This window comes from Mytilus trossulus, chromosome 10 (genome assembly GCF_036588685.1).
Source record: "Mytilus trossulus isolate FHL-02 chromosome 10, PNRI_Mtr1.1.1.hap1, whole genome shotgun sequence".
In the NCBI taxonomy this organism is placed as follows: domain Eukaryota; kingdom Metazoa; phylum Mollusca; class Bivalvia; order Mytilida; family Mytilidae; genus Mytilus; species Mytilus trossulus.
The window spans coordinates 44,939,628-44,952,557 of record NC_086382.1 but is presented as its reverse complement, the minus strand read 5'-3'; the positions used below and the strand labels follow the sequence as shown (position 1 = coordinate 44,952,557).

General features: G+C 32.4%; 1 protein-coding gene across 4 annotated transcripts in view; it reads right to left on the bottom strand.

Annotated features, from left to right (window-relative positions):
* Positions 1 to 9,238: 9,238 nt before the first annotated feature.
* Positions 9,239 to 12,930, bottom strand: part of LOC134687435 (dystrophin-like) — a 201,749-nt gene continuing 198,057 nt past the window's right edge. For all 4 annotated transcript variants that reach the window (XM_063547729.1, XM_063547730.1, XM_063547731.1 and 1 more), the window contains one exon: positions 9,239 to 11,968. In XM_063547729.1, the coding sequence (XP_063403799.1) occupies positions 11,853 to 11,968 (116 nt within the window). In that variant the 3' untranslated portion in view covers positions 9,239 to 11,852. The remainder of the gene's footprint in view (positions 11,969 to 12,930) is intronic.

Genomic DNA, 12,930 nt, shown 5'->3' with positions numbered 1-12,930 from the left:
TAGACGGTATATAGGTAACGAATGGGTAAGAACTATATTGAAGAGAAGCATGACGATATCCACCACAAAATTGAGAGTGGAAATGGGGATTGTGGCAAAGAGACAACAACCCAATCAAAGTGCAGAAAAACAGCAGAAGGCCACCAATAGATATATGTAATGCATGCCATTTTACAACAGGCTCATTATAGTCAGACTCAAATAGAAGCAGGCCCACATAACTTTAAAAGAATGCTAAATTTTAACAGCTCACAATAATCGCAATATCAAGTTTACTAAAATAAAAATTGGATAAGTTTGAGAAACAAACCTTAATGTATGAGAACATAGTAAACACGTGTATACAACATCAATAAGAAAAAGATCATGATTCCATCTTTTCTCCAAACACCTTTCCGACCTCAATGACAAATATGTTGTTGTCTCCGAAGATAAAGCCCCAAAATAACATCGTTTTTGTGTGTAAAAGTCATTACATTAATTGCTTGATTAACGAATTCGGTATTGACAATTCACTTGGAAACTCAACATACTAGTATACCCTCACGACACTTACCAAAGAGGAAATCCTGGATAATCATAGGTTTGTTCTATGTTCCTTTGAAATTTCAACCAAAGATGAAGAACTGGATCTTCCATCACTGTATTGGATACCTAAACTACATAACTGTCCTTACAAACAACGGTATATTGCTAGGTTTTCCAAGTGCTCCACGAAACCTCTATCAAAATTATTAACATCTATTTTATCAGCAATCAAAGACGGGGTTCAAAGATATTGTGAAACTGCCTATTCTAGAGGTGGCGTGAATCAGATGTAAATACTTAAAAATTCCAAAGAGTACATACAACCTAACTCTCTTTCATCTTGTAACAGTATTAAAACATTTGACTTTTCTATTTTTTACACAAGTATTCCACATTCCAAACTAAAAGACAAATTGAAAGAGTTGGTATTGCTTTGCTTCATAAAAAAGAATGGCCAACGTAGATACAAGTATCTTGTCTTAGGGAGGGGGAAAATCCTACTTTGTAAAGGTTCACTCTGATGCAAACAAAACATTCTCTGAAACTGATATTATCAAGATGCTTGATTTCTTGATTGACAACATATTTGTTACGTTCGGAGGGCGTGTTTTTCAACAGACTGTCGGCATTACAATGGGAACAAATTGTGCCCCTCTACTTGCCAACTTATTCTTTATTATCATGAGGCTGACTCCATGCAGAAACTTCTTAGGAAGAAAGATAAAAAGTTAGCAATATCCTTTAACTCTACTTTCTGCTATATAAATGATATTCTTTCACTAAATAATCCAAAATTTGGTGACTATGTGGAACGCATCTATCCCATAGAACTAGAGATAAAGGATACTACAGATAAGTTAAGTCGGCTTCATATCTTGACTAACATCTAGAAATTGACAATGAGGGTCGGTTGAAAACAAAACTTTACGACAAAAGAGATGATTTCAGCTTTCCAATTGTGAACTTTCCATTTCTAGGTAGCAACATTCCAGCAGCACCTTCATACGGGTTATATATCTCCCAATCGATACGATATTCCCGTGCTTGCATTTCCTATCATGATTTTCTTGATAGAGGGTTGCTGCTCACAAAGAAGCCATTTAACCAAGAGTTCCAAATGGTGAAGTTGAAAAAAGAAAAATCACAAAAATACTGAACTTAAGAGGAAAACGAAATCATCCCTTCGAAAATTTTACGGACGCCATCACGAGTTGGTTGACCGTTACGGAATAACCGTTTCACAAATGATATCGGATATGTTCCTTACGTCGTAACTACAATCCCCTTCCCTTTCATGATTGTGACCTACCGATTTAGACTATTTTCCGGATTTGTTATCACATTAGCAACACGACGGGTGCCACATGTGGAGCAGGATCTGCCTACCCTTCCGGAGCACCTGAGATCACCCCTAGTTTTTGGTGGGGTTCCTGTTGTTTATTCTTTGGTTTTCTATGTTGTGTCATGTGTACTATTTTTGTCTGTTTGTCTATTACATTTTTAGCCATGGCGTTGTCAGTTTGTTTAAGATTTGTGAGTTTGACTGTCCCTATGGTATCTTTCGTCCCTCTTTTCTCTTTAGACAACCAAATAGATGAAGAAGATGCGAAAGCAACTGATGTTCAATGGTTAAAAATACCGCTTATTGTGCAGACGAGTATATTAGATTTAAACAAATTCAGACACGTAAAATTGGATCATACTTGTAACTTATGGTATACTATTATCATTAAAAGAAATGCAGAATAAAAACAATAAAAGTATTAGTGGCTAAAGCAAAGAAATATATTCCGGTAAAAGACAAGATTTGGAAATTGTAAAACGGAAAAGGCAACAAAAAAAGATAGATGGAGCGGAACATTTTAATTAATGGTTTAATAGAAACTTCTACAGAATTCCTTATGATAGCAGACTCACAATTCCAGTACACTAGAAACTAACAAAGGCTACATAATATCTTCAATCTGAATGCAGAAATCATATGAAATATTAAAAAACTGGTTCGGCGTCCCACTTACTTCCATGCAATTCAACATCATGGCAAAAATTATTATTAGACAAAATGCAAATTATGCTGATGAAGTCATAAAATAGAAAGCAGATTTTTGTCCTAGGACAGGTAATATTGGCCAAATCATCAATTACCGGTATGTCATACCAAAACATCTTATTAATCTATGGATGATGTGACAAGCATCTGTTAAAAACACAGAAGCATAATATGCGACATGCTAACTAATTTGGAGACCGTGATTTTGCTGACGACCTAGTATGAATGTTTCATACACACTTACATTTTCAAAATAAGACCACAGAACTACATAAATAAGTAGGACAAACTGAAATCATGATACTCAATGTAAACCAACGATCAAGGGTCAATTTTATTGAATATATAGAAAATAAACCATATTGACACCTTCAAATAACTTTGCACTGTACATATCGCTGCTGGAATAGAGCCTGACAAAAAGGGTTGCAACTAACCAAAGGGCAGCTCATCAATAATTCAGGTTGTATAGAGATCCAGACAGTTGATCATCATTAGCAAACTTAACAATAGCTGTGTCTTGTCTGTACTTTCGTATGGATTAGATTTTGGGCGTATGGCAACCTACATCACGACCTACAAACTTTTTTGCTGTGGTAATTGTTTGTATTCTTCTTTTCCGATTTTGTTGGTATGCTTTTTTGTTGATCTTTGTTGACATGTTTGCTTGTTTTTTAAGTGATTAAGACTATAATAAAATTTTGACTGCTGTACCACTATTTTTTACCTTTTTAATTATTAAATTGGTATATACGCTTGTTTTGTTTACACGTCGTTGTCAATATCTTAATACAAGTAAGAGAATAAGCTAGCTATAAACAATGATTAATCCACCAAGAAAATGTCTGTACCAAGTTACGAATATATGACAGTTGTTATCCATTCGTTTGATGTGTGTCAGCTTTTGATTTTGACGTTTGTTTAAGTACTTTCCGTTTGGAATTTTCCTCGGAGTTTTTTGTTTTGTTTTGTTTTACATCAAATGCCTGTGAAGGATTTTGCGAAACTGGAAACACAGAAAAGTTCAAACCAGAACCTTGTCGCAAGATGGTAGCAATATTTGACCACTTCTATGTTATATAGATGCAGAAGTTGAGTCGCTCATGTCATCGGCGAGTTGTGTGAGAGATAGAATAACACAGACTGCACCCCAGGTAAATAAAAGAGAGGAAGACCCTATATTACCTGGAGTAGAACTGTAGAGGTAGAAGCTGTTCAACGTCAACAGACATGGGGCACCCAAAAGAAATCTGCAAAAGACCATGCAACGGCAGGGAAGGTCTTCCTTCCTGGACTTATAGAGTGTCAACAGTATATGTCAACGTAGATACATATATCGAATTTAAGGATAAAGGAAACGCTCTTATGTACATGTTTGTATTTTTGTTTCTAACATTTTTTGTTTCCTTTTATTTCTATCATGAGGGTTTCACAATCGAGTAGTGTATTACTAGCTGCCAGGGTAAGTATAGCTGTTGTGGTCGTAATTGATGTAATAAACTTTTGAACTACAAATACAGCCACGTCCTTTTAGAATGGGGACGTTAAATCCTATGGCTCTTGTAATGAGAGTACAACGTTCTCTGCATATTAAGAAATTTTGTAACAACTCGTTGAGTGGTCCGTAGGTGGCCTGCTGCATGGCAAAATTTCTGTCCCTGTCCAAAATATCCATATTTTTAAGTGGCAGTTCAAAATTCCCCGATCTTCATCCAAAAGGCATATATTAGAAGACATACCTATTGTATGTATTGTTAATCTTGTTCTCGTCTTGAACATGCAATAAATATTTGCCACTAGACGTTAAGCAACCAATCAATCAATCAATCAATCAAGCTCGAAAATTCAAAAGGTAAAAACATAGCATCAGTATTCTTTAACTTCGCATTCTCTTTAAACATTTTATATCTCCAATGGAATAGCTGCAATATTTGTGACGAGGGTTAAACATATGTTAGTTATTATCGCCTTAATTACTCGCATCTATCTGATCCCAGTGTAATTGAAATAAAGATGCCACAGATCGAGTAGCATGTAATTCTTTTCTCAACTATCATTTTTTTTTTAGAAAGAACACCGATTTTCTTATTGTAAATTTCCCTTTTTTCAAGTTATATAAGTTACCAGTATTACATATTTGTTAACAGCTTATTCTTTACTTGTTATGACATCATAAGGTGCGACAGGTTCTCACTTTGACCCAGTCACACGACAAGTTTGATTTCATGTTTGGTGTGGTTTTTGGAGGTTACTTTCCATGTGCCTGGCTAGTTGTTTACGTTCCTTTAAAGTTCAAACTATTCTTCACTTGTACAATGTGACCAGATTAAGATTTTTTTCCTAAATGTAGCAATGATTTTCGAATCTGTTTATGATATGGTAAGACCGGGGACAAACACCAATCATCATCTAGTATTCAAATTACTTGTAAGCACTGAAGAGTTAAGTTTGCTGTCAGTTTGGAATGTGATCGTAAACCTGTAAAGATAACATGAAGCAAAACCGTTCGTGTTGCTTCATATAATGTTCTGCAGTTTTGTGTTGCCTGCTGTCTTTCTGATCGTAATTATTTGATTTGATGTTGTCCACTTATAAACAAATTGCTTGCTCACATTACAAATTTTTAAGTAGTCCCGTCCCACAAGTTGTGTTGGTTAAGTATTTTACTTTGGTGTAATGAAAGTCTTACTACAAAGTAATCTTTTTATACAATTTCTTGTGATTTCTTCCTGGAAAGGAATAAGGGTTTGGTGCCTTGAAGGCATTCACATCGGACATATATAAAGCTGTTGTTGTCTTTATTTATTACAATGTCATTATTATCATTTCTTACAATGTCATTTCTATCATTGATTACAATGCCATTCCTATTATTGATTACAGTGTCATTCCTATCATTGATTACAATGTCATTACTATCATTGATTACAATGTCATTACTATCATTGATTACAATGTCATTCCATGGCATTACGATCAATGATTACAATGTCATTACTATCATTAATTACAATGTCATTACTATCATTAATTACAATGTCATTACTATTACAGATTACAATGTCATTAATATCAAAGAGAGGAGAGAGATACCAGAGTGACATTCAACTCATAAATCGAAAAAAATAAACTTAGGCTTGACTTATGGGGTGTCAATAGAGTATAGGTCAACGTAGAAACAAACCTCAAACTAATTGCAATTTAAAATGTTTCAGTTCTAATCTATAGCATTAAGCCCCAAATATACACAGAAAAAAAGTCCAATAAAATCTTACTTGAGGAAAACTTTGGCATTTTAAATTTTTTGTGGAAATTAACATTTGAAAGGGAGATAACTCCGCAAAAATGAGTCTTTCTTGTCAATTTTTGTTTAATTTTCATAAAATTCATGTAAACCATGATAGGGATATAAGTTCGTATTTGACTATATTATATAAGTTTCTACTCATGAAATGTACAAAACTGAAGTGCTATGGGTAGTTTTATTTTTTTGTGCACATTTTTCATTAAAGAAATTGCAAATTTATGGCTTTGTGACCATTTTGAAAAAATAATGTGAATATTTGGTATTGTTTATATCTGTTAGTTTTATTTGTTCAGCATTTACATTGTTTAAAGAATCTTTAAACCACAAAAAGAAGAATACATGCTGCATTTGTTTTATTCAATTTGAGATTCTTTACCTTGACATGCTTAAATATCTTGTAATTCAACTAATGAAATTCAATTATAAAATCTAGGTTGTAGCTTGATAAAAGATATAAATACACCTTAAGAGTTGTTTGTTATACGCTAAATTCAGCTAAACTACCAAGAATCAATACATGCTGTTGAATAGAGGCGATAAAGTTATAATTTTGGACCAATTTGTATTGATATTTCTGCCTTTTTTGCAGTGTTATCTCCCTTAAAATCTCCATAGGAATTTTAAAATCACATTTTTTTTAGTTTTTCTCAAGTAAGACTTTATGGGACTCTTTTCCTCTGTGTTTTGGCTATAATGCTAAAGATTAAAACTTTAAAATCTTCTGTTGCAATTACTTCGAGGTTAGTGTCAAATTTATGCTAGATTGACTGAACTAATAGAACACATGACACCACATAGAAACCTAAAGAATAAGCAACACCAAACCCACCAAAACTTAAGGGAGATCTCAGGTGCCACGGAAGAGTAAGCAGATCCTGCTCCACATGTGAAACCCGTCGTGTTGCTCATGTTATAACAAATCTGGTAAATAGTCTTATTTGGTAGGTCATATTTATGAAAGGGAAGGGGATTGTAGTTACGACGTAAGGAACATATCCGATATCATTTGTGAAACGGTAATTCCATAACCAACTCGCCCGTGATGTCGTCCGTAAAATTTACGAAGAGATGATTTCAACTTCACCATTTGGAACTCTTAATTTAAAAGCTTCCTTGTGAGCAGCAACCCTCTATCAAGAAAATTATGACAAGCACGATAATATCGTATCAATTGGGAGATATATGAGCCTCGATATATACCCTGTATGCAGGTAAGGCTGGAATGTTGTGACTTAGAAATTGAAAGTTCACAATTGGAAAGCTAAAATATCAATGATAACAAAGCCTCAAACAATATTGTTTTTGTTTGCAAGAAACACTACATTGACTGCTTGATTAAGGAACTGGGGATAAATAACACACTTGGAAATCCTACATATACCCTAAGTACACTTACGAAGCAGAAGACCCTGGAAAACCACAAATCGGTTCTAATCTCCTTTGGTGTTAATCTTCCATCCTTATAATGGATTCCAAAGAATCCTTTTAAGGAAAGGTATATAGCAGGTTCTTCTTTCTAAAGTGCTTACTGCCATCAAAGAAGGACTTCAGAAATATTCCGAAATGGCATATTCAAGAAGTAGTGTTAATCAGATGTGGATACTGAATAATTCAAGAATTATTGGAGAATTTACCATCTCAATCATTAAAACATTGTACCAGCATTAAAACCTTTGATTTTTCAACTCTTTATACCACAATTCCAACATAAAGCTCGAATGAAAGAGCTCGTCAGCTTATGCTTCTTTAACAAAAAGGGCAATAGACGTTTTAAATATCTAGTTTTTGGCTGGAGTTCAGCTTACTTTGTGAAAAATCATAGTCAAGGTTAAGATATACCTACAAGGATATCACGGCCATGCTGAAGTTTTTAATTGACAACATATTTGTTGAATTTGGAGGTTTGGTCTTCCAACAGACTATTGGAATCCCAATTGCGCTCCTCTACTTGCAGATATGTTTTTAAATTCCTATGAAGCAGAATTAATACAAGGGCTTGTACAGAAAGGAGAACAGAAATTAGTCAAGTCTTTTAATTTCACCTTTTGGTATATTGATTATGTAGTCTCTTAATAATAATAGATTCAGTGATCACGAACATTTAATATATCCAAGTGAACTTGAAATTAAAGATGCTACCGACACAGATAAATCTGCTTCATATTTAGACCTTTTTTTTCGAAATGACTACTGATGGTATGTTGAATACCAAAATTTATGACAAACACGATGATTTTAATTTTCCTATGGTCAACTTTCCATTTCTGTGTAGTAACATCCCAGCGGTACCAGCATATGGAGTATATGTGTCTCAATTGTTAAGTTACTCTAAAGCAAGCTCAAAGTACGTTGATTTTGTTGAACAAGAAATACTGCTTTCTCAAAAGTTGCTATGACAGGGCTATGAATCGATCAAATTAAGGTCATCCCTCAAGAAAGTTTACGGTCGCCATCATAAGCTGATTGGCCATTATGACAAAATTGTGTCAGAAATCATATCTGATATTCTTCCTCAGTCATAATAACCTTCCATCATTTCCGAACTGAACAAAGAAATAATATGACGGATGCCGTATACAGTGCAGGAAATGCTTACCCTTCAGGAGCACCTGATTTCACTCCTGGTTTTTAGTGGTGTTTGTGTTGTTTCTTAATTATTATATATAACTGTTCTTTCTTGCATATGATTTTATCAGAGGTGTATATGAACTTATAAAGAAGGAGATCATTATGTGGGTTTCATTATCTCAGTAGTCTGAATGCCTTTTTGTGCTTCTTTGCGACATATTTGTTTGTTTTTAGATTGATTGATATTATAACTCAACAGGTCTAAACCACCATTTCCTGCATAAAAATTGCCTGTACGAAGTCAGGAAAATGACAGTTGTCCATTTGTTTAATGTGATTGTGCTTTTGATTTTGCAATTTGATTAGGGTCTTGATGTTCCTCAAAGCTAATTTTTTTGTGATTTTAATTTTCATCAGTTGTATGCCTGACTTTTTGTTTTTGTCCATTTAGTTATTAGTTGGCTGAAACACATATCTAACTACAGTTTGTCTAGACGTGATTTATAATTTGTAAGCAGTCTGTCTGCACTTTTTTTTATCACCACAATGCTGAAAGTGACATTTAGATATAAGTTTGTTTGTTTCCAGTATTGTTGTAGTTCCTTACCTCAACCCTTTGTTGTCCTTAATGAATAAGCACAAAATAAACCTTGTGTCAAAATTTCATAGATTTCTTTTTACTTAAACTTAAGTTATAGACAAAGACGACAACGGTGCCAACGTGATACCAATATACGACCAAAAATTTCCAATTTTTGCGGTCGTATAAAAACAACAACTCCAGATAATTTCTTAAATATATGTATTTGCTTCTTTGCATTGTATAAATCTATATTTTTATGTATTGTAAAGCTTGACTAAGTTTGAAGTATGAATAACATACAACTCTTTTGTAAATAATTATACATGTGCTCACAATATGTCAGAGTATCAGTACATGTATTAAACAAAAAGATTTCTGTAGGTCACTGGAATATATGTGGTTATTGTAAGACCTTGTTTTTTCAAAAGGTTCTAAATTCTTATCATTTGAACACATCAATTGAACAGAGAAATGCCTTTTCGTTAAAATTAATTTAAAATTCTCTCTCATGCAATCAAATATCTATATCAGCAGAATAATATATTCTTTTTTCAAAATTATGAATAAATGAATATTTGACATTTTATAGCAAATTGCTTGAGATTTATTTTGAAAAAAATAAAAGTTGTAACTGTGTACAACCTTGTTGATAAAACAAAACTAAAACATTGAAAAAAGAGATATAATTAACAAAATAATCAAAGTATAATAAGGATAAATAATTAAAATGAAAAAAGCACAACCATTTCATGAATTTACAAATTGTTCTCTTATTCAAGAACTTATATAATTATGGACAAATGTTATTATTTTAATTGATGAATAAACAAATAATATAATGACATGAACAACAAATCTTGACTCATAGCACCATTAACAAAATATACAAATTATAATGAACAAATGTAGTCAACTTATATAGATATAATAAATAGCTGAACACTTTAATTATGTGTTGTTGGGGATTTTTACAACTGAAACCATATACATTTTGTATAGTTACCAATTTTCTCACAACAGAATTTAATGTAGATATCTAATAAGATGTCGGATTTAAAATTAATATGTTTTCATGCAGATGACCATGACTCAGTGTAACCCAAGTTCTACACAAGCATAATTTTCTATACCTGACATTTTTAAACAGGTATTACTAAAATTAGCATAAAATTGATCCTTGTAAGAAAATTGGTTAACATGTATTTGATTTCAGGTTTGAAAAGACAAGGTAATGAACAATGCCACTTAGTTTACCCTCACTGCAAAGATTGAATGATTGATTGGTGGTTGCTTAACGTCCAGAAGCAATTATGCATGTTCAGGACATGATGTCATTAGAGTGAAAGAAGGTATTTGGGAATGATATGAAGTTGATACATATATAATAAGTTAAGGTTTCATTAAGCATTCTCTTTCTCCAAGAACTTATCATTACAGCAGTATTGAGTTATCTGATGAGGGACACTTTGATCTTTCTTCTTGACAGATTGTATAATTATCAATAAAAATAACAACATAAATTAAAATGTTCCTTCCGCACATTAAACCATACTAATTCATCCAGACAATAAATAACTAGTGCTTATTCAGAACACAGGTGTATCAATCATCAGGTTATAATTTATATGTTTGTAACATTCAAACTTTTGAAAACACGGTCTTGACATGAAGAATTGGCCGTTTCATGATCAGAATCTAATGCATCCTGGGTAATATTTTCAAAAGCATACACCAAAGCGTTTTAATTGGTATAAAACATTATAAACAATGGAAATTCAACCAATGACGTAACATTATTTTCATTTTGGGGTACGAACAATGAAATTACCCATGATGCTTTAGATTCTGAAATGGCCAATTAAACAATAACAATGTAGTTGTTTGTGTGATGACATGTCATTAACATAAGCAACTGTATGTAGACATTATAATGAAAGTCTGTACTGATATTGTTTCTTATGACATGTTGATGACATAGTAGATTGTAACTGATTATTTGACATTACAGAAGTAAGTTGACAGTGTCAATTATATGTTATTGTTTGTAATCACATATCAAGATATGAACTATACTGATATTGTTCAATGGACAAAAAGTTATGATGTGTCAACAAATTATCAACTTCAGTCATTATTGGCTTTAAAAAATGTGGATGAAATAAAACAATGTTGGATCCAATTTGAGTATGTGATTTGTTTTATATATTTTCTGCATACATCTAATTGATGTTTTTATTCTATCAATTATATTCATGATCAATTTTTCAATTTTTCTATTCTAATAACTGAAGCTAAAATCTAAACTGAATACTAAATGCACTTCAAAACTAGGAAAACTAATTTAAGAGTCTTTAACTGAAATTGAGGTAGTGAGTAAATTTTATGACATGATGGCAATAAAATATCATGTCATATGGGATAATTTAAAATTCATATTAAGATAAAATAGGGGCTGTCTGTAAAAGATGTTAACCTTATAGATATCTTTTTTTTGATACTTTCAAAACAAACTCTTGTCATATGGCAACATAAAATAAACAATAACATAAATTATAAATTCTAACAAACAAATTTCTCTTCTGTTAATAAAAAGGCTGGCATTCTTATCTTTAACCTAGTTCATAAATTTTTGCTTTTGAAAGATATTTGTTTATAGCGACACAGTTCAGGAACAGTAACCCTAGATTGACAAAAGTCATCTTAATAGCATCAGTGGGATCATAGAACTGTCCCAGACCTAGATCAGGATATGAAATGGCCATCAAGACCTGTCCATTGGTTCGGAAGATTGTCTCATTGAAGGGTCAGATGTACTTTTAATGTTTGACATCATCTTCAGCACTGTCATCTGTCATTACTGTCACCAATGTCTCCAGTTCTTTACCTATCTCACCTGCTGACTGGAATAGGTTACCAACATTGTTGCTTTTACCTAAAAAAAAAGTATTTAAAAATTCATGATAAAATCTAAAATAAACATGGACTAAGGTGAAAATATCCTTAATGTTCTATACATTACCTAGAGGAAAATATTTAAAAATAACTATGTATCAATTCATAAAATATTCTATTGAAACACTGACTATTGATCTCTAGATGGTTATTTTTTACAAGACTAAATTGTTGGTGTGTGGCATGTTTAACCCCTCCACATTATTTATGTATGTGCATGTCCCAAGTCAGGAGCCTGTAATTCAGTGGTTGTGGTTTGTTTATGTGTTACATATTTGTTTTTCGTTCATTTTTTTACATAAATAAGGCCGTTAGTTTTCTCATTTAAATAGGTTTACATTGTCTGATCAGGGCCTTTTATAACTGACTATGCAGTATGGGCTTTGCTCATTGTTGAAGGCCGTAGCATGACCTATAGTTGTTCATTTTTGTGTCATTTTGGTCTTTTGAGGACAGTTGTCTCATTGGCAATCATACCACATCTTCTTTTTTATATCAGGTACACTTATTGCTCATAACTCCTATTGTCATTATATAGTATAACATTTTATATTTGTTATATCTTAGAGAGGAAACAATAATTATAAATTTCAAGTAAGACCTGATCTAATGACTTTGGAATGTTTCTGGCAAAAAAGAAATAAGTATAATTATTTGTTATCCCATATCTTTTGTCTTGCTGTTTTTCATTTACTTAACCTTTTTTTTGTGTGTGTGTTCCTGAAAACCTTTGCTTAAATAATTTATTTTTATTTGAGCTCAATCTAATTCCTATAAGTGGCATCATATTGAGTCATAAACCCACTTTATATTTTGCTAAACTTGCAATACTATCAAAACAACTTCATGTAATTTTGTTTTAAAGATGTACCATAACTGATGTGTTTGTGATAATCATTGAAGACCATATAATTATTTTAAATGTATTTAAGACAACACAAT